The sequence below is a fragment of the Megalops cyprinoides genome, chromosome 2 (genome assembly GCF_013368585.1).
Source record: "Megalops cyprinoides isolate fMegCyp1 chromosome 2, fMegCyp1.pri, whole genome shotgun sequence".
NCBI lineage: Eukaryota > Metazoa > Chordata > Actinopteri > Elopiformes > Megalopidae > Megalops > Megalops cyprinoides.
The window spans coordinates 40231328-40259193 of NC_050584.1; the positions used below are offsets into that span (position 1 = coordinate 40231328).

The 27866-nt window shown below is 45.9% G+C and overlaps 1 protein-coding gene across 1 annotated transcript in view; it reads left to right on the forward strand.

Annotated features, from left to right (window-relative positions):
* Positions 1-26906, forward strand: part of ell (elongation factor RNA polymerase II) — a 43898-nt gene extending 16992 nt beyond the window's left edge. The window contains exons 2-12 of the mRNA XM_036521283.1: positions 3137-3181; positions 10369-10490; positions 12665-12828; positions 14642-14889; positions 17469-17593; positions 19672-19762; positions 20676-21249; positions 21562-21628; positions 23274-23445; positions 23558-23602; positions 23723-26906. Of these exons, the coding sequence (XP_036377176.1) occupies positions 3137-3181; positions 10369-10490; positions 12665-12828; positions 14642-14889; positions 17469-17593; positions 19672-19762; positions 20676-21249; positions 21562-21628; positions 23274-23445; positions 23558-23602; positions 23723-23839 (1770 nt within the window). The 3' untranslated portion in view covers positions 23840-26906. The remainder of the gene's footprint in view (positions 1-3136; positions 3182-10368; positions 10491-12664; positions 12829-14641; positions 14890-17468; positions 17594-19671; positions 19763-20675; positions 21250-21561; positions 21629-23273; positions 23446-23557; positions 23603-23722) is intronic.
* Positions 26907-27866: the final 960 nt, after the last annotated feature.

The window sequence follows — 27866 nt, forward strand, 5'->3', positions numbered from 1 at the left end:
GCCTTCAGGGTGGGGGCTGGGGGGTGCATCTTCTTTTGGGCAGAGCAGCTGACTCAAAGGCCAATGGGTTTCGAGGTTTCACTATCAGAGGCCTTGCCTTTTAAGCAGAAGGCCCTTCAGAGTCTTGGTCGCATATCCTTATGGACTGAAGCATGAAGAGGCAAAACACCCAGCTCGTAGCCAGTACCTATTAATACCTTTTAAGAGGTGCTATTTTTACACCACACAATCCCATACCCAACCAAATCTCCCTGGGAACGTCTGTTGGTCAGCAGTTGGTCAGAGAGCACATCAATGCTGCCTTTATTTTCACTAGGACTAGGGGTCAAAGTTTCTTTTTTTTTTCCTGTAAACATTAGATAACCAAGGCCGTGTTTGAATGTTAGTGAGATTTTTAGCAGGCAGTGCTGTTCATTTTCCCATGTTAATTCCTGACATTTATTTAATTAAGTTGAATTCTGGGTTTTCATATTAACATCCTATTTCATAGGACAAATCCTGTGAAAAATGTGTTGGTTGGGGGGAAAAGAATACAAATGGAATGTTCAAAACATTTTACTTGAATTGATGACTGATCAGCCTTTTATATTAATAGGTTTTAAACACACATGCCCCATGTGCTTGTCTTGATGGTATTGTGACGTGATATTGCACATTTTGCACAGTTTTCTGTTGTATGTAGAAGTTTCTGTGACGCTTTATTAACTTGAAGGTAATATTTCACAGAATCCACCACTGCTTCTTGCAGGTCACATTAACTCATTCATTAAAAATGTTCATCACTGAACACATAAATAAAGACTCAATCTGTATTGTGTTGCTGTGTGAATTCATAAGTTATATCCTCTCTATTAGACGATCAGCCATGTGACAGCAGGCAGACAGTCTGAATCTTCGCAGTGCGCAATGCAGACAGGAATAAAGATTGCATTACTTTGGGTTATCTAAAATGTTTAGATATAAATATGTATTTCAGTGAACTAAATTTCTTGAATTCCTACATGCCTTCAGGGCAGCCACCTGCAAGTGCTTTGAAGGCGTGTAAGAGACATTTATAGCGAAATGATGCAAATGGTGCTGTTCGTCTCTTCCCCCAGAGCAAATCAATCGGCCACCCGTCGGGGTTTTTAAAATCCAAGCTTCAAAACACGGTTCAAATTCTCAGTCTCGTCTTTGATGTCTCACGCATGAGCCGTTTTACAAACTTGAGTGAATTTTGTTTTTGAAGTGCCAGTAAAGGGTGTAAAAGGGAGCACTGTTTTAGCACTAACAAGTGTGAGAGTTGATTTTTTACTCCTGCACTTTCAAACAGGGTTAACTTGATAGGGCATAATGTAATTTTGAGTTGATGGAGCTCAAATCCTTTTAGCGCGCAAGAGAATCTGGATTAAGACCAAACTGCAGTTGGATTTTATGTGTCTTTGTACTGTGAGGAGTTTCGGTGCAAGTCTTGGTTTTGTATTCACGACTCATTTATAAGGTCTTTTGCCTGAACCCAAATCAGAGGATGAATATTCAGTATTACCAAGCATCAGTTTGAATAGAATTGGCACACTTCCATCTGTTGTCACTGCTTATGTGTTCAGCATATTTATTGTTGTAGTTGAACAGCATGGGGTATTTGGATCTATTGATCAACTGGTTGGTTTTTTCCCCCTGATATTTGGGAAATCTCAGCTAAGCTTCAAGAGGAGTCGTCTTAAAGGCTGAAAAATGCTGAAAAAAATCGAATGGCTCAGTTGACTTGGAATGTAATATTATGATTGGCTGGCTGAGTTCCAACTACTAGCTGTCGCACTAAACAGCAGGGGCGAGGAAGACCACAAGCACACCGTAGTGGAATTTTACTGCCCTGCAACTCGGACCAGGCTTTCCTTAACGCATACACAATGCCTGCCAGATATGCGTGTGTTGTGTGGGCGAACGCTAGTATTAAACCTGCGGTGGCAGCTGATTATGAATGATTGTCTCCTGGCTGATTTGCATTTCAACCCTGTCCCTTTCCGAGAAGATTATGTAATGGGTTGTGCGTCTGATGGCAGGGAACCGTACATGCGAAAAGCAGCAGGAGCAGCATAGCCAGGCAGCTACGTTAGCACTGGAGCGGGGCCAGAACAAACTCTGCGCCTGATGGGGAACATGGATATGTACAAAAGCTGGGATTTCCAAATGTCACCGTTGCCGGGGGGCCGCCAGTGATATTTGGAAAACCCTTGAGCTGAGAGGGAGTCGATTGATGTGCCTTTACTTCACCTGTGCGATTCCGGCCCTCTCGTGTGGTCGCTGAGGCAGGGGAGCCTGTTGATGTGTGGGCAGGCCCCAGGCTGTTCCTGCAGTGGTATTCATACGCGCATGAATACTCACGCAGGGTGTACCCAGTCCTCTGCCTCTGCACCTACTCCCTCTGTCTGTCTCACTCTCTTTTCTGTCTGGTAATTGGGCATTTTTGTGCATTTTTAAAGGGGATGGGGGATGCAACAAATGAGCACAGTTTCTAAAATGAGCACACTAGCATTTCAGTTCAGTTTGAAATGATGTTTAACTAAAATGCTCAGTTCAGTATGGACTACTACCACTGAGGCGTTATGGTACATACGGTGTCACAGAGCAACCCCGGGTCCAGTACGCGGCTGCCCTGAGTCACTATCAAGGGAGACAGAAAATGGAGCCGCACAATGGCAAGCGTAGGAGACCGACACCGCAGGAGCTGTTAGGGAGCTCACTGTCTCGCCCTCCTCAGAGTAGCTCTGCAATCAGGGTGTTCAAAACGTCCGAGTTGTGTGTGTCACAGTGCTACGCCTCACTTCCCAGCACCAGACTCTCTGTAGATAAAAGTCAGGCTGTATCGTTGAACCTGTAATTAGTCTGTCATTAATGTGCAGATAAAGGTTAAGGTGCTCATCAGTCATAAATCTGTCATTACCGTGGGAGATCTGTGGGAATGCTGCACAGGTCTGGGATCAGCGCAGGCAGTGTGTGAGGGCTCACACAGCCCTTTACACCTGCGCTCCACCTGCACCTGCAGGTGCTCTCTCTGGGGTTTCACTGAGCTGAGACCCCATTTGCCTCTGCTGGTTTTACTGTGAGGGCTGTTAAACACACCTCCTTACCTGTACCTGTCCTTTCTCTCTTTCAGGGCCTGTCTTCACAGCCAACGATCCGGTTCACTGGAAACCAAGGGGTAAGGACACAAAGACTGCACCCTTGGTGTTTTTGTTGTTATCTTACACGGGCTTATGTGATCGGTCCTAACCAGATGAAATGCATAACAAGTTCTCATTTGTTGTTAGCCCTCAAGGACCTTCAGTATGATACATGCAAGACCAACAAAATCTCCTTTGACTGCAAGTCATGAACAACTAAAAAGAGCATTATCTTAGTCCTTGTTAGTGTATGAAATTGTAATGTTCTCATACTTTCTGTGTCTTAGTAATTAAGCAGCACTCTTTGAATCCCATGTCCATGTTTTAATTTGATTTCTGTTTGGTGAGAGTTCATCTGTATCTCAAGTGATTTGTGTGTACAGTGTGTACTGTAAATTCAGACTCTCGTTATCCTTCAACTGAAATAATCATTACTGTTCACAGAGCTCCAACAGACCAGTGAAAAACATTGCCAATGGCTAAAGCCAAAATATAGCTCGAACGGTGAATGTGAAATTATTACGTTTAAATGTGATAATGCTCCATTGGTTTGTTGTTTTTTGGTGTAAGAACAGTGCAGAAAATTCCTTGCTGGCATACTAGTAAGACAACCCACACAGGGAGGTCCTTACCGGGGTTCTGAGGAAAATGAGCTACCCAGAATACACTGGACATTTCATTTTCAAACCAGAAGTATTCTACATACCAGAGTAATTTAGGTGAAAAATGGGGAAACCGTTTAGGCATGGAGATATGCAGAAATTGCAGAAAGACAAGAGCTCACGCTATAACAGTTCTTGGTGTTTTATTGGTGCTTTTGCCTTGTAAAACAAACATGAAATGGCCTATACTCAGTGAACCCTGTCATAATTGTTGATTTCTGATTACATTTATTTCTATTGTGTGATGTTATGCAAACAGAAGCCATTTAGAAAACTTGAGATTTTTATGAAAGGTAGAAATTTTTGTACAAACTGCGGTGGGTTGGGTTTTCTTCATGTTGCCGAAACGGGCATAAGCCATTTCGTTTTTCGCCCATATTGTTCTGAATTGCACAAGGTTATGCTTTCCTTGTACATTTTCAAATTGTTTGAGAATATCACAGAGTCGTGTTCAGACAAAGTAAATGTCCGTCAGCGTTGGGGGGGGGGGGTGATGTCTGTTTTTGTGTCGGAATTGTAAAAATGAATCCTGGTGAGACTGACTACCATTGATTTTCCAGTCCTGATTTTTCACTGGATGTTTGTTGTATAACTGTAAACTCAAGTGATGGTAAAGTATAGGGAATACATTACTTTTGAGAAAAATACTTAGTTGTAAATTTGGACAGCCCACGCTGTGATACAAATCTCTGATTTAAGCTTTGCTGAATTGCAGTGTTTTAGGAGGAAATTTTCTGTTCTCCATTTTCACGCACCTATCCTGAAAAATTCTATAGTAATGGGTTAAAGCTGGGCCACACGATTAATTGGAAGGATTACAGTGTTTTCGCATTTCTCTTGCTCTATGAGTCTGTATGAGTTACAGTGGTAACCGTGACATTGTATGTATGGGGACGCTTAAGATGGAGTTGATTAAGAGTAGATTAAATTAGTCCATTTATACTGCCTTGTAGAAGTTTTTTACTATGACTCCTAGTCCCAGGAATTTCTAGGCGATACTTCCTCTGGTAGCTGGTTGTTGCTGTGCATACGAGTGTTTCAATGAGCATTGTTCCACAGTTCGTTTCTCTCAGCCTGGCCCTTACTCTGGCCGCAGGTTGCAGGACTCAGGAAATGAAGGCTCGGGTCATGTGCGGCTGCGTGTTCAGTAAATCGGAGTTTGGCCCGAGCTGGCACTTTAAACTGGACTGGAGAGTGGAAATACTACATTTTGCAGAACTTCAAGCTGCTTTTCTGCAATTCTGAAAGTTCCAGTGGCCCACAGATGGATGAGTTTTTCCCTGGCAACCTCTCAGCTTTGGATGGAGGAGAGTTCAGGATGGCTGAAATGCAGTGGGCTGTCTGCGTCTGCGTGTGCGCGTGTGCACGAGCACACACACAAACACACACACACACTGGTGACTGTGGGCTTCAGTCTCCTGGACACAGTGCACACACAGGAATGTACATTAACGCTGAGGAAGAGGAGGTCTGTGAGCTGCGGAAGAGGCACCCCTCACCGGCTCTGCCAATGCCTCTCTCACAGTTTGTTCAGACAGCCCATCACATGCTCTGCACACGAATTAGCTTGTAAACACTGTAGTGGAATTAAAATGGATTTTGTCTGAGGCAAGCTTTGTCATTCTCAGCATAAGCGCTCTATGCATTCCAGCCATTTAGTGCTGGAACATCCCACAGGCACTCATCCCACAGAAATGTGTGTTATAGCACAGCCTGAGAGATTATCTAGGATTCCACTAATTTTGCTTTTGATTATGAGATCTAATATTCACATTTATTTTGTCTGCTGTACTTGTCATTTGCAGGATTACTCTAACTTTTGGTCATTACATAATCAGCTCAGAATTTTAAGAATGGCACAAATGGATTTTTTGGCAAGGCAGTACATAAATGAGCAGAATTCCACAAATTCTGGAAGGTGATTGGTCCTAGGAGCAAACAGAATTTTTTTGTGTAAACAAGTGGAACGTTAGCGCTGTGATCAGAACTGTTATGCTTGTAAATCTGATTTTTCTGTTTGGTGTGCTTTTTGTTTGGCTGTTAATTATATACTCCAAATGGAGTCTGACAGCCATTATCACAAGGCAAATATGATTGTATGAGAAAGGCCACAGGGACTCTGGTAAATAACATGTTTATCTTTCATTTATATTGAAGTTTTCTGTTTTTGGTTAGATTCCAGTGAGTATAGAGGGGTTCTGTTGGTGTTAGTGTTCTGTTGGTTTCATTACATCTAAATAGTTCCTTTGTAGATGTCCTCTTCTATTTGGCCAAGCGGCTAGATGACTAAATTAAAGTTCTTGTTTTAAGGAAAACATAGATATGAACATGTGCACCTTGGAGGGTCTGCCAGTTGTGTGTGTGTGTGTGTGTGTGTGTGTGTGTGTGTGTATGTGTGTGTGTGTGTGTGTGTGTGTGTATCAGCACTATTCTGATAAGCCAGGGCGGGTTCAAAGCTTTTACAGTCCAAGGATCCAGCCGTCGGTGGCCAGGCTCCCAGCCCTGCCTGTGATAGAGCTGGCCAGGCAGGACTGCTGTGTCCAGAGTGCTGTGTCATCCCTCTGCTATGGATCCGCTTCTGCTCAGGACTCAGCACAATGGACCCCTCCTGGATTTTCACGTCAGACGCTCTATAAAATGTCCACCTGTTTATTATTTGTGTTTTGTTGGTGTTTTTCCCGACAAATGAGACTCCTTAAGAAACTTCGAACACTTCCAGTGACCTCATCGGGGTTGAGTTCATGTAGATAATCGCCATGAAATCAGAAGCCTGAAGGGACACACAGCTCCCCACAGTTTCTTTCTGATCCAGTTGGGCTGGGGGGGAGGGGGAAGGAGAGGGGACAGGCCCTTGTATCTGGAATTTTCCACTAGCCAGTGTCTCGTGCCACGACTCATCCTAAACGTGTTTGGGTGTTCAGTGCGTGGGCAGCAATTAGTCATTTTTCTTACCAAGCAGAAGCTGAGTGATGACATCAGATGGTAGACAAGATGGCATTTTCCCTGAGTGTTGCGTGTTCTTGTGTGTGTACTTATTTAAGTGCTAAGTCACAGTTTGTGAAAGTGTACCTGTAATATTGGTTAGCCAGCGCAAACAGGATGGGGTGGTTTGAAGGCAGGGTGTGACTGTGTCGCTTCTCTGCGGTCTGACAGTGTGTGTTTAGTCAGAGCTCCTGCTGCAGCAGAGCCTTCTCCACTGACCCCAGCTCCAGCCGGAGAGGGAGGCCACTGGCATGAAGGAGCAGCCCCCCGCCTGGCCCTGCCTGGGTCAGCTCTTTCATTAATTAGCGCTCCTCGGAAAAGACCAGAGGAGCCGGTTTAGGGGGGGGGGGGGGGGGTTGGGGGGAGCGTCGCAGTGGCCCGGCGTGAAAAGGCGCTTTGTTTCCTGGTCACTGCACAGAAAGAGAGGGACTGGAAGGCTAAGGGAGGGGGGAGATGGAAGGACAGCGGGACTGGCGACAAGTCTGTTTGCTTTTCAGATAGAATGGACGGGTAGGGCCTTCTGGCAGGGTTCGTATCTCTAGACAGGGGGTATCGTGTGCTGCTCTCCCAGGTGTCTGCATGGCGAGGAAGAGCCCCTCCCCCATCTGCTGCATCGTCTGCTTTTCCTACTCATTACCACAGTGTGTACATCTGAGCTCAACTTACCGTTATATCACCTCTATTACTTAAGTAGGGCACTGGTAATATAATTAGCCGAGGGCTAAGTGTGCCAGTAATTTAAAACAAAATATAACCTAATATTTGCCCTGAAGTTCTTGGAACTAAAATGCATCAGGGTTGGGTCGGTTCATTTGGGGTACTCATTTAGTAGCTTTGGCATGAAAGAAGTGGTTGTGTGGCTCAGTACATTGCATTACAGAATGTGTGTTTGTTTTAATGCGTGTATGTGCAGAGAACGCTGTAAGCGTGGTGCACAAAATGTGTGTTGTGATGCGCGAGGGAGACGGAGGACCCTGAGGGGGAGGGGGGCTGTGGCTCTGATTAGGCCCCCTCTGGGAGGAGGGCTGCAGGGGGCAGGGAGAGGAGGCCAGAGGGACCCGCTTTAAATCCCTGACTGACTCATTTGTTCTAGACCTGTGACCCGAGGCACCAAGCCGCGCGTTCGCACGGACCCCGCTTCTGCAGCGCAGATGGCACAGAGCGAGAGGAGGGCGCGGCCGGGCCCGGGTCACAGCGCAGGCCGGGCCTCCGGGGGCGCCCCCGGGGGGGGAGCTGAGTCACAGGTCCCCCCCCCCCTCCCCGCCACTGCCTTTCGGTGTCCTCTATGACACCAACCTTCTCCCACTTCCTTTCGCTTGTGGCTGCGTGAGGACATCCTTCTGTTGTGACAGTTTCTTCAAAAGTGCCAAACTGAGAGGCGCTGTGTGTGTGGGGGTGTGTGTGTGTGTGTGGGGGTGTGTGTGTGTGTGTGGGGGGGTGTGTGGGTGTAGGTGTGCATGTGCGTATTTTCGCAATTCAGTGAAACTCAATCAGGAAGTGATGTGACAGCCGATAGCCTTTTTGTGAGAGCTGTTGGATCAGGGAGACTGGGTAAGTGCTCAGATAATGTTAGCTCAGTTCTTGTAGTCAGCTAGAATCTGTTAATGGTAGTGGCATTTGAACTATGCAGGTCTGTGGTGCAAATTAGTTATTTTTTAAAATCTAGAAAGGCTGACAATTAAAGGGTAACAGTCTAACGGGTTTTGATGAGCATGTGGCAGCTCTCTCTTTCCGTGGAAGAGAAAGCTCCAGACTTCCAGTAAGGGAGGGAGGCACTCTGTGTTTATTTATAGTTGGCCACCTGCAGGCTTCACACGTGTGCAGGCCATGGGTAAACAGAGCAGGGCTGCAAGCCTGTCAGCTCCACTCAGGGAACAGTCACCACTCACCGCTGCCTGGCCATTGGTCAGCCAGCCCTGCAAGCACATCACTGTTCTACCTCATTATTCTCATACCAACAGCAGCTTTAGCCCTGCTCCCCGAGTCTGGGTAAAGCCAGACAAGTTTGCCTGAGATATCTGTGCCTGTTGCTGTGGGGATAGGCAGAGGTTTCTGATTGGTGATGAATAAATGTCTCAGACTTGGAGTGGCTACAGTGTTGTTCTTGACCACCATTAGTATGCGTTCGCTGGATGACTGTTTCACGCATGCCACTGAAAACTATTAGCAAGGCTTGACACGTTGTTTGAACATCAGTGAGCTAGTTCCTACTTTTTGTGGTAGGATGTCTTCACGAGAAAGCGGAACACCTGTACCCAGCCGTCAGATCGCATTAGAACGGTCCAGTATTTCAAGAGAGTCCTTTAAAGAAATTACACCTTTTAAAATCCAGATATCCACCAATCTGCATCTACCAGCTGCTCCCTCTGATTAGTATCATTTGGCTCTCAGCACAAGGCAGTGAGTGGTAATTTTCGGTGTGCTCATTTTCAGGTTTCAGTCGCTAACACCTGGAGCCTGTGGGTGGGGCAGGGTGCAAGTATAGGAGTGGTATTTCAGGACTCACTGACACCAACAGGTTTTGTGTGGGGAGGCTTACGTGCCTCTCTGTCATTCAGAAGAGAAGGCAGACAGCTGGTGGCATCCCCAGTTTAGGGGAGGGCAAACTATACCCGAATCTGTCAAAAGGCCCACAGCAGGTTCTCTGTAAGAGATTCAGCTTCATGCTTATTGACAGGCAGTCACATGACTCCTAATTCAGTTTTCACTAATGCTTCGAATGAAATCCATGTTCTCACACCATGAAACGCCTTAGAAGGCTTTTCTCAAGGAAAGGAGTTTGTAAATGTGTTCAGCTGCTTGTTCACAACGAACGTGCTGTGCTGTTTGAATGTGAAAGACCTTAAGTTGGTAGGGGCTTGCTAATACCTTGGTTCTGTATGTAAAGCTCAGCTGGTATTCCAGCCCCACCACAACCCCCACTACACATGGCCTTACACATTCTTTTTTGTACACGTGGGTACACACACACCTGACTGCTGAGTGTTGGGTGGAAGTGGCGTTTGGGGCCCCGCCGTTCTCATGCTCCTTTTCCGCAGCGCACATGCAGGCTTAACGGGCAGGGCTATTCCTGCTCACTGCCGGCCTCACATTGGTGAGAGTTCTCCCTTTGGCTGCACTGTGACTATACTGGGTCTGCCTAGACTGACTGCCAGGGGCCTAAAACAGTTGTTCTGTTGAGGACACGCCAGTGTCAGGCCTCTGTCAAGTGGCCAGTATGTTAATCTGGACAAAGGGTCAATGAATTTGTATCAGCAGAAAGGTAAAGCCCACAGTACATCAGCTGCCGAGGTAGCACGACAGTGGATTACATTACACTACATTGCATTTTTGTTTCCTTTTGTGTGAGGAATAAATCCCCTAAAAATGAATAGATTAAAAGTCATCGTCAGAAGGGTTACGCTTTTTGCAAAAAGTATTTAAGTGTGTTGTTTCATTGGAAAACATGGATTTTGGTCAGCTTATTGGATCCAGCTGAAACTTAGTATTTGTAGGAACATAAGATCTCCTTATTGCCTTTTCATTGAGGAATTTTCCCATGGTATTAAATGACCCCCTCCCCCTCCCTTCTCTGTCATCAGAAAATCTCAATACCACGATCGGAAAACCCCAATGAGTTTCGAACGTTTACCTTCTACCTGTCCAACGTGGGGAGGGACAACCCACAGGGCAGCTTTGACTGCATCCAGCAGTACGTCACCAGGTGAGTGAACCGACAGGCAGAGACGTGCGCGCACACGCACGAGCTCTGATGCTGCGAGTTACAGAATGCAGAGCCCCTCGGGATCAGCGCGCAGCTCGCCACTGTTCCCAGTGTCACGCACCACTGCATGGGATAGGCAGCTGTGTTGTACCAGAGCAGGGTTTCTGTAATGCATTCACCTGTTATGTTTGCAGTGCTTTCTAAAGTATGGCCTTTGCGAGATTTATTGCCCACCAGACATGATAACACAGTATTTAAAGAAACGATATGACATTTGCTGATTATAGTCATCGGACCAGTGTGAATTGCATGGGCACTACTCTATTCACTGCCCAGGTCAGGTATCACTGAAGGTCAACATGAAGCAGATGAATGGGGCTGGAACTAAAGGAGGCGCTAAACCCCATGGAGGTCTGCTAGTATGTGCCTTACAGCTGTCTTTGCTCACTGTCAGGCCAAACAAGAACGATGGGTGTTCAACTGTGTATTGAATTTCTTTTAAAAAAAGGATGGAAAGCAGCCTAGTGGCAAAAATCGGAAAGAAAAACGCAGAAGCCAGTTGAAATTTGTGGTTCATTGATTTGAAGATTCTAGCCAGGCAGCACTCCCTGCTCCCAGCCTCGCTGTTTCCAGGGTACAGCCATCTTAGATTTATTTTGTGTATTACACATTTAATGCAATCGGAGATGCGTGTGGATAACTAATTGTATTTTTACTTTTTTAATACCGAAAATGTATTGGTACAACAAATCCCCTTTGCACACAAGTGTTCATTAAATCAGCACAATATAGTATTCATGGATTTCTCCATTCTCTAGTATCCCTAGAAGGCATCCCTGGTGAAAGAGGGTCTCCTTGAAGATGTTCTTGGGGAAATGTTTGCTCTTGGGCTGATTGAAGTATTGAGTGTGTTATTTTGCTTCATCATCTAAGTAGCCATCTCAAGTACAGGATGTGCTCATAGCTTGCTGGAATCTCAGCAGTGCTGTTCACTTGAAAGTTTGCTACTGCTTGTTATAAATACTAATTTTCTGTCTAGCCCTCACTACCATTGTTTAAGCTGTCTCCGTCTGCCCTAGTGGTGAGTAAGCGCTTCTGCTATTTCTGGCAAAACGCAGCGAACGCCAGCTAACCAGGAGAAAATAGCTGCTTAGTCGGCACTCAGTTTAGCCTAGAACAGCAAAAGCACTTATCTCGGCATTGGGGCAAGCGGAGAGTTTGAACACTGATAGTGGGGGGCTAGGCAGAGGGCAGCCTATAGCAGCCAATGGCCATGGTGAACGTTCTAGCCAACCGCTGCTTTACAAACCTAGTGGGGCAGGAGCACGTATTTCTGCTGGCTAGTCTCAGAACAGGGCAGAGATAAGTACTTTATACTCCTAGCAACCTAACATTTCTCCAAGAATATAATGTGTACTGGTAGATTGGCCACCACATTGTCAAAAGAAATTTGATACATCCTAGTCTTGCCTGATTGGCAGGGCCTGGTGGTGTGTAGGTTCAACTGTCAAAGAAAATACAATAGAAACACAGATTCGGCACCCTGCATACATTTCAGTTTGTGGTTTGCAGTTCATGTTCCCTCTGTGTCGGGTTATGATTGTAAAAGGGCTGTTTGCCCTCTATCGTTTACGATAGGATGCAAACTGCAGGTATTCCCCTTTTTAACATTCTTATAAACCTCTAACTTCAGCATTAAACGGAAAAGAAGATACTAAAGATGGTCAAACTGAGTTTCTTATTCAGCCAAACTTAATCAAAGTGCAGGATACACAACCCTTTGAAATTAAGCAATGAATGGGATTGTGTATCTAACATTGTAAAATGAGCAGTTGGCCTTGCCTCATGTTGCCTCAAGGCCTGCACTTAAGGGTCACGGGCGTATTTATGTGAATGTGTGTATAAATGTTTCCAGACAAAGGTTCCGTGCTTGAGCTAAAGGAACAGTACTCCGTTTTGTTTTTGTGCAGATGCCACGCATCATGTTTGTCTTATCGTCCAATGGGTCTGATGATGTGGCCACTTACAAATTCTTCTTCTCTGCTAATCAGCTGTAGTTCAGAAGGTGACCGAGTACAAACCAAGGAGTCTGTAGAACGGCTGTTCTGACACTACCTGATGCTGCCCCCCCCACTGTCATGTGTTTAACTGCTCTCACCTCCGTTTCCTCTCAGTGAAGGGAATATTCAGCTGGACTGCCTGGGTGGGATCCAGGACAAGATCACTGTTTGTGCCACGGATGACTCCTACCAGAAGGCCAGGCAAAGCATGGCTCAGGCAGAGGAGGAGACCCGCAGTCGGGGCGCTATCGTCATCAAGCCTGGGGGCAGATACGTGGGTAAGAGCCCCTATCCACTACCTGCCAGCTCGCTGCTGGCGGAGCTGTGCGTCTGCCCACATCTAAAACACACGTGACCCCCACCACTCCTCATCATCGCTTTGTTGCATTATCACAACTGCTGGCCTCACGTTTAAAAAAAAAAAAAAAAAAATTATTTGTTACCTCTTGCAAATGACTGGGTACATTCAGGGTGAAAGATCCTGCTGACTTCGCTGAGGTGACTTTGTTCTGAAAGGAGGCCATGTGAAATGCTTCCGAGGGAAAAAACGCCACTCGTATCTATCCAATGTTGATATCACAGCAACAGCACTATGCTACTTTCATGTGGTAGATGATAATAACACATGGCTACAAAGATAAAGAGTGAAAACAAATGCTATGTGTTTTTCAAAGCTAATAGGTAAGTTAACCACCAGATAGATACAAGTGATATATTTCTGCCCTGGAAGCATTTCACTGAACTTTGGAGGTGTGCTCCCACATCAGGTTTGACTAAAGGGAAAAAATATGGGAAGAAACCTAACGCCCCATACCCGGGATAGCTGTTATTGTGCTAAAAATAGCTATTCGATATGTCGCGACGGTTATATCGCCCAGCCCTAGTCCCCCTACATGCTCATGCATGTAGCAGCATGTGTTTCTGAGATGTGTAGCATGGAGCCATTACAGTAGCGTTCACGTCCGCCTGGGTCTGTCTTATGATGATGGATCACTCCCTGCAAGCCCCCGGTCTCTACGTCTATCCTCTCCAACTGTCTGTTCACAGCCCGCCTGTGAGAAGTCAGCCCTTTGACTCCAAGGACCTCATTTGCACATCCGGCCATGTCTGTTGCAGCTCAGCTTGGTGTCAGTCTCAGAGCCCGTTTTCAATTCGCGTGAGACTGGGGCCATATAACCAAAGATAACTCTGACTGTATAAGCACTGCCTCTAAACCTCAGCGTTTCATCGACGTCCACCGAAGAAAAGAAGCGCCCTGTGGTGCTTCCCATGTAAACAGCAGCATTGTTTATTTACACTATTTCAGACGATGCACTCTCTTCCACTTTAAAAGTTAAGTCTGGAAGAGCGCGGTACGGCTGTGGCTGGACCTTTCTGGAGGAGTAGTCCAGGCTCCTGTAATTGTAGCCCTGTGTCTGGCTGCGCGAGGCCTGGCTGACTGTGAGAAAGGGGGAAGTCTGCGGCAGCGAGTTTCTTTTCTCAAACCTGCTGCTGAAGTCTGTGACTCAGCAGCATCTGTGTCAGCCTGAGCCCCACAGCATGTCGCTATGGAAACGGCCCCACTTCCGCCTTCACAAGCCAGCCTCTCACAAGTTCAGACAATTGCCACACCAGTCACTTAGTCAATGAAGCTGTAGGTGTGAGGCTGACACAGCCCACTCCTGTTCTTCCAGACTGACCATGGTCTACCTTCCGGTCACCTTGCCTATGATTAATAAGTGGTAATGCCATCATAGCTGCTTTTTTTTTTTAAAACTGTCAGTGTGGTGATCAGTGAAAATTAAGTAGAAAATCTTTCAAACCTTTTACTGGCTGTTTGCTAGCTATGCTATCCTACTTTAACAGTAGGCAGGGTGTGCCTCATTCTGAAGTTTTCCAAAGAGAAATAGCATCTTCACACAAAATCAGCACAGAATATTTTAGTTGGTGTGTTTTTCCAGACCCGCATGTCCACCGTCTTTGTGTAGACTTCTTAGAACCTAGACTGTCTGAGAGGTGTTCTCATTTCTCCTGACTGAAAATGAGGCGTCGTCAGCAAGGCTCTTCTCTGTCCGAAGGGGCATGTGTTGAGCAGCGGTTGTGTGTGCGCAGGCAAGAAGGTGCAGATCCGGAAACCGGCGCCTGGCCTGTCGGACATCGCGCCCTCGCGGCGGACGTCGCGGCCCGTCCTCATCTCCAGCTCGATGAAGAAGAGCGCGGCGCAACAGCGGCCCCTGCGCGAGCGCCTCACCCACCTGCTGGCGCTCAAGCCCTACAGGAAACCCGAGCTCATCCTGCGCCTGCAGAAGGACGGCCTCTCGCCCCAGGACAAGGAGACGCTGGACAGCCTCCTGCAACAGGTCAGTCTCTCCCCGCTAGCCTCCTACAACAGGTCAGTCTCCTTCTCCTAGCCTCCCGCAACAGGTCAGTCTCTCCCCGCTAGCCTCCCGCAACAGGTCAGTCTCTCCCCGCTAGCCTCCCGCAACAGGTCAGTCTCTCCCCGCTAGCCTCCCGCAACAGGTAAGTCTCTCCCCGCTAGCCTCCTACAACAGGTCAGTCTCCTTCTCCTAGCCTCCTGCAACAGGTCAGTCTCTCCCCGCTAGCCTCCCGCAACAGGTCAGTCTCTCCCCGCTAGCCTCCCGCAACAGGTCAGTCTCTCCCCGCTAGCCTCCCGCAACAGGTCAGTCTCTCCCCGCTAGCCTCCCGCAACAGGTCAGCCTCTCCCCGCAAGCCTCCCGCAACAGGTCAGTCTCCTTCTCCTAGCCTCCCGCATCAGGTCAGTCTCCTTCTCCTAGCCTCCCACAACAGGTCAGTCTCTCCCCGCTAGCCTCCCGCATCAGGTCAGTCTCGTTCTGCTAGCCCACATCATTTTATTCACAAACTGGCTTTCATTCAACAAGCATACGGTAGTTAAATGACTTCCATTCATAAAATGAGATTGTGGTCTACACAACTGAATTCTCATATCATTCACATTCCCCTTATTACAAGATCAAAGCATTACATAATGGTGATAATATCTAGAAACACTGTGTCCTCATCACATTTTTTGGAGAAGTTGCCAGAGGGGACATAAAGGAACATTTCATCTTACATACAGCCTATACTTCTCTGCATCAGTGTTTGTTTCTTGGGAGTGTTTGCATGGATAATTTCCTTAAAATTGCAGATGCACCAGATTTTTTAAACATCCAATACTCTATTCTGTAACTATGGTTTACATAACACCCTTGGAAATCTGTCACTGATATGAGAAATTATCAACAAATCTGGGTCAATATTAGTTCGCAAAGTCAACTGGAATGAATCAGTATTCCTCTCACTAAGCTACATGACCAAACATTTTCTCTTCAAATGTTCTCCAGATGGCATAAAATACCCTAGTATACAAATATCCACTAATATAATTCCATTATAAAAGTATACCCCATCCTGCTCACAGAGGAGGGTCTTGGCATATGAAACTCTCCCGCTTTTGCATGTTAGCCAGAGCATGGGAGTACAGGTGAACATACAAAAGTAAACTGCCCTTTTCCCATGATCCACATCTGTCTTGGAATACAGGGGGTTAATGATCTCCAGCAACACACAATGCCATTCTATGGGACGTATAATGAGAAAAGTGTAGTCAGTAGGAAAACCGTCCACTTTGTAATATACCAAAGAAAATTCTGGCTTTGCAGCACTAAGTTTCCTCAGTTATCTTCCTGCCTTCCAACTCAAACACATACCAAACTGGCTAAGCCACTGAAAGACACACTCATATGCTCCAACTGCTGAGGTCTGGTAGAGTCGGCAACATACCCGAGAACCTTTGCCATTACTCTTGCTTTCAGCCCTCCTGTATCCCATCATGCATATGAGCTTGGCTCAAGCACATGCTCCAGTACTGCTGCCCATCCTTTACAATGCTCTCTGATTTCTGGAAGGGGAAAAGGATAATTTCATTTTTTTCTTGCAGTCCACAAGCCATCATACATCTTCACCATTCTAAGCCCCTGCCATTTCTATAGGACAAATCTGGAATCCATCAAATATCATCTTTCCAATACCTGCAGCTGTTGATGACAAACATTCAAATTGAGTCATCTACTCCCTCCTACTCTGTACTCCTACTCCCTCTCTGGACCCATAAGATCTCAAATTAGAAGAAATAATCTTCCCAGATTTACATTTCCTGATTTAATAGTTAAAATTTAACCCAGTGCTAGACATGAAAGAACTATCAAAGCACTGATCATTCTCTCTGGGGGGAAAAAATGATGACACTCATTGTCTCAGAATAATGACTTGAATGATATCCAGTATAAAATGTAATATATAATAATGAATATGTTATGAAGTGTCCTGCTCCATAATTGAAAATTACTGAAAGACAATTTACATAAAGAGCACATAACAACCATTTGCTATCCTGACAGCTCCGGACTGTGCTGGATTATGTCATCACTAGAAACAGTTCATTTAATTCACAATCTTAATAGCCTAAATGTAGTTTTCATAAACTGGAATAACCACAACAGTATCTCTGACAACTAAATATCGTAACAGCTAACACTGGTACAGTGAATTCTGTTTGGTTGTCATTTTTATGTGGTACCATCTCTCCTCTTACTCCAGTTGTCTGCCCCCTGTATATTCTGGTGTGCATTCCCCTCTCTTGTGCTTTAAATATCATGACCACACCTTCTTAGAGAACCTCAACTCAAAAATATGACAAGTGAACAGAGTAAGAGTAGAATAGAGTAAGATCTGAGGCATAAACCTCCTCCTCATTGAGTTAGTTAACAGTAAGGATACCAAATTCAGAAGCTGAAATGGAGCACTTGTCATCGATTGCAGCTTTACATATAGAAAAGTGTACTATTTTTAAGGAAGTTTTTAATTACCACATTCACTGCAAAGTAACAGCTGTAACTTTTGATGCGTCTGTCTGCAGGTGGCAAACCTGAATGGGAGAGACAACACCTTCACACTGAAGGACTGTATGTATAAGGAGGTGCAGAAAGATTGGCCAGGCTACACCGAAGGTGACCAGCAACTTCTGAACAGGATCCTCGTCCGGTAAGTACAGGGCAGGCTCTGCCTGACGTGCACCTCCAGGTGTTTTTCAGCACGGACAGGGACGAGAACGGTGCTAAAGTTGACCGCGTGCCTGATTCCCTCAGACTATTTAAATGGACGCTCCGCTAGCTTCGCACGGGCTAGCTGACGTGGGTGACATTTTAAAACGGCGTTTCCTCTTAATGAGATCATCCCTGGACTGGCTTGTGCTATTTATCACCCTGGCCCCCAGGCAGCGGTGAAAATAAACACGCGCACAGGTAGCTGTACAGAAGCTCGGGATTTCAGCTGCTGTCACCCTCAGTGGAAGCGCGCGCTCGTTCAGAGCGCACAGCTCTCTGTGTGCCTCCCCGTGGCCCTCCACTCACAGCTTCAGCCTGCTCTGCCCCGGGTGGTCCCAGTGGAAAAAATCTCTCGTCTCATGAACTTTGGCAGCGAAGCCAGGCTGTTGACTAAATGAAGACGAGCTTGGCAGCGTGCTCGGTCGGGTAAGCTGAGAGATTCCAACATTGCGGTGTTTTATCAAGATATTTCCGCTGGGGCGTCTTGAGATTATGTATTTACAAATAAAATATCCGAAAGCGCTAAAAGATCTGAGCATGTTTTTTTTTTTTTTTACATATACATATCTCTGCTGCACTTTGAGCCCTGGCTGGCTTATCAGCGAACAACTGTGAGCTTCCCCTGGAGCGGCGCACCAGCGGACACACGAGGAGAGTAATGCTGCGGCATAATTGGAGGGGCTGTGATGCAACACTTCTCCAGCACATGTTGATCCATGTGTGCAGGCGGCGCTGGTTCCAGGTCCAGCCTGAGACAGACCACAGCAGCCCCTCTGCTGGGCTGTGTCATCTCTCTCCCTGCCACCCCCCCACCCCACCCCCAACAGGGGTGGGGCATGAAGCCCTCCTTGCTCAGCACACGCTGTGCCACACTGCCCCCTACTGACCAGACACGCCCTCCTCGGATTCAGTTCTGCTTGTTTTTATGCCAGGCGCATTTTTGCCAGCTGTGTGGAAATAATCTTCAGCCCCGACGTTATGAGTGATTGATTGGTAGCTGCACTGAGTCCGACGTAGGCGATTACACGGCATGTTAACTCGGACATAAATCCAAACTTAAAAACACTTCAACCGCTCCTTTCCTTTCCCCTCAATTTCCGTCTGGAATTTGGGGTGAATTTGGTCGTCTGTGTGCATGCTTACTCTTTGTGTCTGCAACGTTTCGCGTTTGAACTTGCTCCAGAGTCAGCTGCAGTGCCGGGATTAAAGCAGATCCCGAATTTTGCCACTGTCCTTTCATGTGGAAATTGGCAGTGTGACTATTGTGAGGGGATGGGAGAATTTTTAAGAAGTTTTAAACAAAACATAGAGCACCAGGCAGGCCTGGCAGTGCCCCTGTGCCCTGTGGGTAACAGTGAAGGCCTGGGCTTCGCCCGCCCTCTCCCTCCTCTCAGAATCGGCTCTCCCCCCTCTTTGTTGGCTCAGCTGGGAATAGCGCGCTCCTTGTTTTCATGCGAGGTGACCCAACCTTTCCATTTTCAAAGAACTCGCTGCCAAATTGGGTTTTAAGAGTGAACAAACAAAGCTGCAAATCAGAGGACGACCTGTCGGCAGGAGCAGAAACGGCAGAGTTTTACAGAGACCACCTGAAGGCGAACGTTTTGATCTTTGTTTGAACGCTGTATATCAGTCGCTGACAGCTGTACAAAACATCAACTTTGATGCAAAACATTTTTACTGACGCAAATCAACAGTGTGATTTGGGTCCTGATGTACTCTGACACCTGACTGTGCATATCTAATGAAAGAATTTAATTTCGATTGATAACATTTACATTCGCTGACTGATTGTACATATGGAGTAAATGAAGTAGAATGTAACAGAAACGTCACATTCGGGCATATGGTTTGTAAAATCTTGTTTGACCCAGTTAATGTTTAAACAGAGGTTTCTCTCACAGTCGAAGTGGATTGTGTTGTGACTTTACACACCGTGGTTGAAGCAGAGGCCCGCAAGCGCACCGGCTGTGCGGACTTGTGAAGTTCCACATTGAGACTGCTCTCTCTCCTGTGCAGGAAGCTGTGTCAGTCCCAGAACAGCCTGGCTCCTTCCGGGGAGAACCCCGTCAGCCCCCCGAAAGAGCAGGCCAACTCCTCGCCGTCGCAGGTGAGTGTCCCCTTCGGAAGGACTGGAATGACCTGAGGTAATCAGCAGCAGTCTGCCCCTAATGCCACGGTCAAGGGTCAATGCCGTCAACCTCCCGGCCCCCTTTGCTTCCACCCCCTCGCACACACCCTGGCAGATCCAGTCTTCCATTTAAATGAGGGCTTTGGAAATATTTGCCCTAAACAAATAAGCAGAGCGGAACAGTGGCAGGACAGCCAGGACTGGAGAGAGATGGAGGCCTGGGCCAAACCAAACAGGCCCGGCGCTGCTGGCCCAGACAGCAGTATAGCAGGGTGAAGCTGAGGTGTTACTCAGACCTGGGCTTTTTCTGCTGCGGTTGGGTCGGTTACATCCACGAGCAGCAGTGTGGACCCAGCTATAAACAGTTACACTGAGCCGCTGTGGAAATGGCGTGGCTGTCAGCGAATCAGTGTAGCAGAGATCGAGCGCCGTCTTGTCTTCCGTAGAGCAGCTTGACGTCGGTGTAGTCTGACTTAGTGCACAACACTCACTCACACAGGCGGTCTTGTGCACATGCACAGACACACACACACACACGCGTGTGCAGTACAGTGACTTGTACTGTGTAAATCCCTCTTGAGGATCTGCCAGATAACTAAATGTGCATCTAATGAACAGTAATTGTAGTATTATTTTTCTTTTTTGTTCATGTACAGCTGTTTGTTTCTCCCAGTTTCACTTTGATTACATTTGATTACAATATGCCTTCAGCACTGATCTCCTCAGAAGTCACTGCTTTGGTCCCTATTATGCTCTTATGTCCATTGGTGGTGTGTGTAACTTACAACCACTGTGGAATAGGTGTTCAAAGGGGAAATCTTAGTCAGGTATATTACAACACCCTTTGCTGGTGGATGTTTGACATGTTTTTTTTCGGGTGTCCGTCCTCCAGAAACGGCCCGCAGCGGACTTCATCGACCCACTGGCCAATAAGAAGCCCAGGATATCGCACCTAGCCAGCAAAGCGGCTGGGCCCATCAATGGCAAGCTGAGCTCCTCCAACGGGAAGCAAACGGGAGGCGTTCAAGTGTCCGGACCGGGGGGAGACGGCATGACGTCCAACTCCCAGCTCCCCGTCCTGGAAATCCCACGGCCCTTTGACCCGCTGTCGGACGTCAGCAACGACTCGAGCCACAACGGCCGGGACTGCGAGGGCCAGGAGGCGGCCGTGGCGGAGAGGCTGAGCCAGCCCTCTGTCCCCTCGGGGCCTGCGCCCAACCCCCTGTCCAGCCTGGGCTCCTCCCCTCCCCAGCCCGGCCTCAGCGGCCCGTCCGGGGACGCCGCCTCCACCTCGCTGCACGGAAAATCCAAGAAGAAATCCAAAAAGCACAAGGACAAGGAGAAGTCCAAGGAGAAGGAGAAGGAGAGGAAGGGAGGGGAGGAGCGTGGGGCAGAGCCGAAGAAGGCCTGTGAGCTCACGTCCAGCTCCAGCAGCACCAAGAGCAGTATTCCGCACGGGAGCGCAGGTAGAACCGCCTGATCCGCCCACACAGAAACAGCCTGACTGACTGGAGGGCCACATTCGCTTCATCTTCCCCCGAAGATATGCACGAATGATTTCAGAGAGCCAGAGTGCAGCAGTGAAACGCTGACCTCTAGTGTTCAATATTGCCATGGCCGACCCTGCGTCCTGCTCTCAGCAGATTTTAGATTTTCTTATATGTGTAGCATGTGTCACCATGTTAAAAGCTTTTATTCAACTGTGTCAGTGTGTTTGAAGTCTTGATGACGCTGCTCTATTGTTTCTTGATAATAAGTGGCCTTCTGTTTCCTTCCAGATCTGAATGGGACGTGCAACAATTCTAGTATTCTTACATCATCTTCGGAGGTGGCAGACTATTTAATGTAAGAACCTTTAGTGTATTTACACTTTAAGATTTATTGAATTGATAGTCATCGTAGAGTCATATTTATTCTAAATCAGGTTTACAATTCTTATTCTTTACAGTTTTACACCTGTTTTAAAATATTTCAATACGAAAATGTTTTCTTGAGTCTGTCAAAGCCAGATGTTGAAATAGTAGTTAGCAAACAATGATGAATCATTGAGTCATATTTTTCAGGCCCATATCCAAATGATTGGTTGAAAACATTGATGTCATTTTGTAACGCCACCTTTTTCTGAGCGCTTGAAATGGCTATGGCAGCCTTTAGAGGCCGCTGTGTGATGGTGCTTAATGGTTATCATTCAACTCGCAGGGTGTATTTCTTACAGTAGTCAGTTTTGTCATTCTTGCCAGACCTGTTTCTTGTGTAATTTGCACTGATCTGAGACGAAAAGTTACAGAAATACGTTCTGTCAGACCAGAAACAATGGGTCTCAGGGACCCATAATGTGTATCCTCTTGTTATTTTAGGAACTACAATGAACTTCCTCTAATTTAAGTGCTCTGTTGAATTAATATGACAGGGCTCATAAGGAGACCATTGTAGGGATGTCTAAATGTATTGTTCACTAAAATGGTCATTGACAGAAGATGGGAAATGTTGTGTTCTGCATCAGAGTGAGTAAAAAATGAGAATTTAAAGGGAGAGTTCTCTGCCTGTTCCTGTCTCGTTTGGATACCCACAAAGTTGTAAGGCAAGCTTCAACTTGAAATACATTTGCCTTGGGATTTATTGTTGCTTTAAGTTTGTGCACAAAATGTTACGAGCCCGTTGCTGCTGTCAAAATGAAGTGAACTGGGGGAGAATCTAAGCATTGTTTTGAGGAAGAGTGCCTGTTTAGTCAAGAGAACATCACCCATGTAAATACTAAAAACTAAAGAGACTAAAAAGATCAGTAGGTGTAGTTCAACAGTGTGGAGTGGGGGAACATCAAAGCAATCCTTCAGATTTTGGTGCAAGGAAACACGACCGGGGAATTAGTGTCACAACATGAGAATAAAATGGATTTTTTAGTGAGATTCGCAACCTACTGCAGCTTTGTGTTTACTCTGTGTCAAAGATCGTGACCTTTACACTCTGACAACAAATAAGGAAACCACACCACACTGACCGCGTGCTGACCGCATGCTAATAGCGGATTTTTCTAAGCTCATGTCTGAGGTCAGAATTCGCATCCCTGCACTAACTTCACAATATGAAGACAACCACAGATTTTCATATCTGAGCACAACATCATGAACCAAGTCACCCACAATACTATTACAGTGTGCCTCATCCCCATGCACCTGCAGAGTAAATATGTCATACCCCTTTGTTGAGGGGTTGCACAGTCACAGTCACTATATCACGTCTAAATTTGTCATCAGTATGACATTCGCAGCTGTGATTTCCAGTATTATCAGCCATTGTCCCAGTCAGGCTGCTCTAGGTTTTTATGCTCATTGAATAGAGGATTGCAGGCATTGAACAGGTTGTGCAATTTTTAACATAAAAATGGTACTGCGTATTAATGTAAAAAAGCCAATGGAGGCGTTCGTCGAGAATGCTAGAATTATTTTGGAGACTGCAGAATGATCCCCTGTGCCTCCTTCCTCACCTGCAGAAAGTACACGGAGATCGGCTCCCAGGAGCAGCGGCAGAGCTACAAGAATGATTTCAACGCTGAGTACAGCGAGTACCGTGACCTGCACGCCCGGATAGAGGGCATCACTCGGCAGTTCACAGTGCTGGACTCTGAGCTCAAGCAGCTCCAACAGGGCACCGACAAGTACAAGGTACTGTTTCCTAATGGCATTGATGTCTCCGTCTGGCTCTTACAGGAATGTCTGCTGTTCTCTGTAACTGCTCCCAAGTTTTCTAAATTATGTCGTCTCTTTCTTTTCACAGACAATCCATAATCAGATACTACAGGAGTATCGTAAAATAAAAAAGGTACGCTTTCCAAATATGGACTTTCTGGTTCCCTCTGTGGAACAATTCCAGCTGAATATGTTGCAGAACCAGATGTGTGTGTGTGTCATTTACTCATCTACTTTTCTTCTTTCCCTGCAGACTAATCCAAACTATAGCCAGGAGAAGAACCGCTGTGAATATCTGCACAATAAACTGGCACATATAAAGAAACTTATAGCAGAGTACGATCAACAGCAACTACAAAGCTGGCACTAGTACTGTTGTTTCTTTGTGTTGTTTGGAAGCCAGGCAATGAAAAGGAAAGTCTGGATTCTGCTTGCTCCAAAATTTCTTATCAAAGATGCCACCAAGGGAGAATTGATTCCCCTCATTGGGGCCAAAAGCACTAGTGAGGACAAAGCAGACCTTATTATCTTTTTTTTTTTTTTTTTTTTTTTTCCTCCATTTCATTTTGAAGATGTGACTTGCCATGTTTGGCCAGACCTCTCTGAGTAGCCACATTGCATCTGGATAAACTTTGTGTGGTGTTTACACCCTACCCCCTTAGCACACAGAGGTCTCAGTAGAAAAGGATAATCCGCATTCTTTGAAGATCTCCAAACGACCTGTACGTGTCAGGGGAACTGGGGAAGTGATGACACTGAAACAAAGTCGGCGGAATGTATGCCAAATGCTCATAGTTTGTTTAAAAACAGGAAAAAAATGTAATGGGTGAGATAGGAAATGATCAAATTTTTTTTTCCCCATTTATCGAAATGGAAGGTTCTGATGCTGAACTCTTTTGTGAATATGTATTTTATTCTTTTTTATTTATTCTGTTATTTGTGGACTTCCATAGGGATAATAAGTTCTGTTATAATTTTACACTCCTCAATATCAATACTACGAAAGTGTCTCTCTTTGTCTTCTCACCCTGAATGTCAGCCAGTATTTTATGCAAAAGCTGCCTTGGCCGTCACATTGCCCATCTGTTGCAATTCATGACTTTTTTTGAGATGAGTTTTTCCCCATCCTTTAATAAAGACAGCACTGTAAAATCTCAGACAGATGCAGATGCCCGAGTTTGACTTCTCTTACAGACTTTTTTTTTTTTTTAATGTGTAAAACTTAAGGACTCTGAAAGCATGTGGAAGCAAGGCCATTGGCTCTGATTATAAATTCACAGAACACAGAATGGAAATGTTACGCTGTCATTAGCTAGTACTGTAGATTCATTGTAAGATATCTGTATCCAAAGTCTACACATTGGGCTGTAGCCGTGCTGAAGATGATGGTACTAGACTCTTCTGATACACAGCACTCCAAGGTGCTCTGTTGGTTTCTTCACTGTTGTCTTTCCTATGCAGGAAGGGACAGGGCCCCAGGTACATGTCAGTATCCATGACTGTTCAGATAAGTGGCTTCTATTTAATGGTGCTCTACAGGTGTGTATCTGCGGTGGCTTTAGTAACATAAAAGGCAAAGGGCTACATTTAAAATCCACAGGATTGAGACTGCCACAGCCCTGTTCATTGAATGCAGGTGGCCATGTTGAACTGACACCATTCTTTTCAGCACAACATCAACATGCTTCTCTAGACTTCTCTAAACATGAAATTGAGTATCTACATTTGGCTGACTTTTCTCATTTTGTTGTGTATTTTTAAGAAGCCTGAAAACTGAAACAGATGGGTACTGCTCAGTGATGTTCATTTTTCACACCAGGCTTATAGCATTTCTTCCTGTTATGGGGCCTACTGAAACGAGGGTTCATCTCGTTCAAGGAAAGATCCAGTCAGTCTTTTAGAGCAGATCGTAGTGCACCTTGAAGCAGCTGCGGCTTGTCTTCTCTCTGCCCTCCTCACCTCTGGAAAATGTAAGACCAGTATGAATGTGACACACTATTGAGCATAATTCGGAAATGGTGAGGGTGTTTGATTTCAGCTCTATTCTCTAGTCTACCCGACAAGGAATTTTGTATTTCTCTAAGCTCGGCTTGCCATTGATGGGGCTCACTCCTCCCACAGGAGGAATATTTGTCGTCCTCTTCTAATGTATGGTATGTAAAGTTTCTATAGTCTTCATTTACAGATACAGAGAACTTGCACTTGGACAGGGTTCGTCTCATTTTCATTTCAACGTTGTTCATTATGGTTTCATCCGAACTGGAATTGCAAGCTCGGTGTTGAAATATGTACAGTGGTTAAAATGTCTGCATGGGAATCCAGCCATTTCTCTCACTACCCCAGCTGTAAGTCTTTGAAGGGCTCATTGACCTGAGATCGTTAACGTGGTCAGATTGATCATTATCACTGCTGATCTTGTATGTCTGTTCACAGGGATGTGCACGGGACAGTTATGTTCAGTTTTAAGTTCAGTTCAGTCATCTGTAGTACCTGTGAGGTTTCATGTGGCACTTTGCAGTCACTCTGCACAGATTTTGTTCAAACACATCGTTTGCCTTGTGTGTTGGATTCTGTTCGTCATGAATATGTTGTCTGATAATTGCAACTCACCAGTGTTTGCATTTTACGTATGTCTGCTCACGTTGGTGTGGAGAAGGTTACAAATTCCTCCACTGAAGAATCATTTTGTCAGGACTTGACATTAATCTGATCAGTACTTGTACAAAAGCAATGGATTCTTTGGTTATGGCAGATTTACATCAAGTTCACTTACACTAATCAGAAGCTGACACTTGGAAACATGCAACAAAATATCCAGTTTCAATGGAGGCTTGCTTTGAATTGTCATGCAGCTGTTAGACACTGACACTGCCCACCCCTGGTGATTATTCTACTTCCCTCAGTTAAAAATCAGTCAGGGAAAGAGGAGCCCTTTTGTCTGGTGTGTTGATGTAGCTTTTTACCCCAAACTCTCAAATCTTACAACCAGTCTGAGGCTGACCCTTTTACCCGAGGCTGCTTGTAGTGCTGAGTCATGCTAGACACTCAGGTCACTGTCTTTAATTGGTCAGATGTTCATTGCCCCAACCCCCCCCCGGTGCAGTTCTTGCAGAGGCATGTGGGCTCTTGCAAACATCACTTGCTTTCAAAGGAATCACTGTGAGCAGCGGGCGGATTCTGTGTTCAGTGTTAATGATGTTTTCTTATGAGAGTATTAATTCACTTGCTGTCATTCTTGACATGAAACCATTTGGATAGCTTGCACGGTTAACCAATAAATGGTAAAGGTATACATTTAGTTGGAGGTTGTTTTCAACAGCAAAGTGTGCAACACCACAGTATGAGCTGAATGTGCCAAATTGACCTGTTGTATAGGTTTGTGTATGACTAATAATGCTGCTGTTCAGAAGGAAGTTGTAGACATAATGGGTGGGACTAGAGGTGGGGGGGGGGGGGGGCTGTTGATGCTACAAATCCAAAGTAGGCTTTATAAAAACAAGAAGGGACCGGGGCTGAAATTGATTTTGTTGTTTCAATAAAATTTTACTTCCATGAAAACCTGTCACCTTCATTAAGTCTGTCAAATCTTGGACCATCTGTTGCTTATAACTTATAACATCCACATGAATGCACTTCAGTTGTGTTAAGAATGTGCAGAGAAATGAATCCATACAGGTATGTAAGCTCAGCTAAATTCAAGAGAACAGTCTCAAAATGTATAGTGATATTGGAGATTTATAATGCTGTGCATAATGAAGATTCAATGAAGCAAACTCACCCACATGAATAACTCTAGGCATTACTGTGACTGTGAAGTTGCCTATCCCAATATCTTTCACAGTATCCTGAGGCATGAAAATATCTGCCTAGTAAGTGCAAATGCATTTAAATAGAATTGCTCCACACGGATGTTGGTGTCTTTGGTGAGATTTGGCAGACTGGGTGGAGGCCTTGGAGCCTGTGATTCTTGGCTGATTTCGGAACCTGTCTGGCTGGGACCATCCACCCTGAGGGACTGCTCTCCTGGACTCTACGTTGGGGAATGGAAACCAGGCTGAAGTGACCTCACAGTTATACCTTGGTGTGGGTAGTGGAAATGAGGACGCGGGTGATTTTGGGTAATCGGTTCAACATCGGACGAACACATCTCAACCTCTGAGACATATCTTGAAACCTATCAATCAACACGTGGAACCCTGCTCTACCCCTGCTCTGCAGCTGTGGTGGCAGTTCTCTAGGAAAGCTGCATTAGCGTCCCTGCGTCAGTGAAGCAGTTTACACACTGGACAAGGAATTGAAAATTATGACCCATGAGAAATTCCTACTTCTATAAAATCCCTGACTTCCTGTGGAGTTGCTGTCTGTTGGGTGTCCTGACTCGGGGCTGTGCCTGTGTA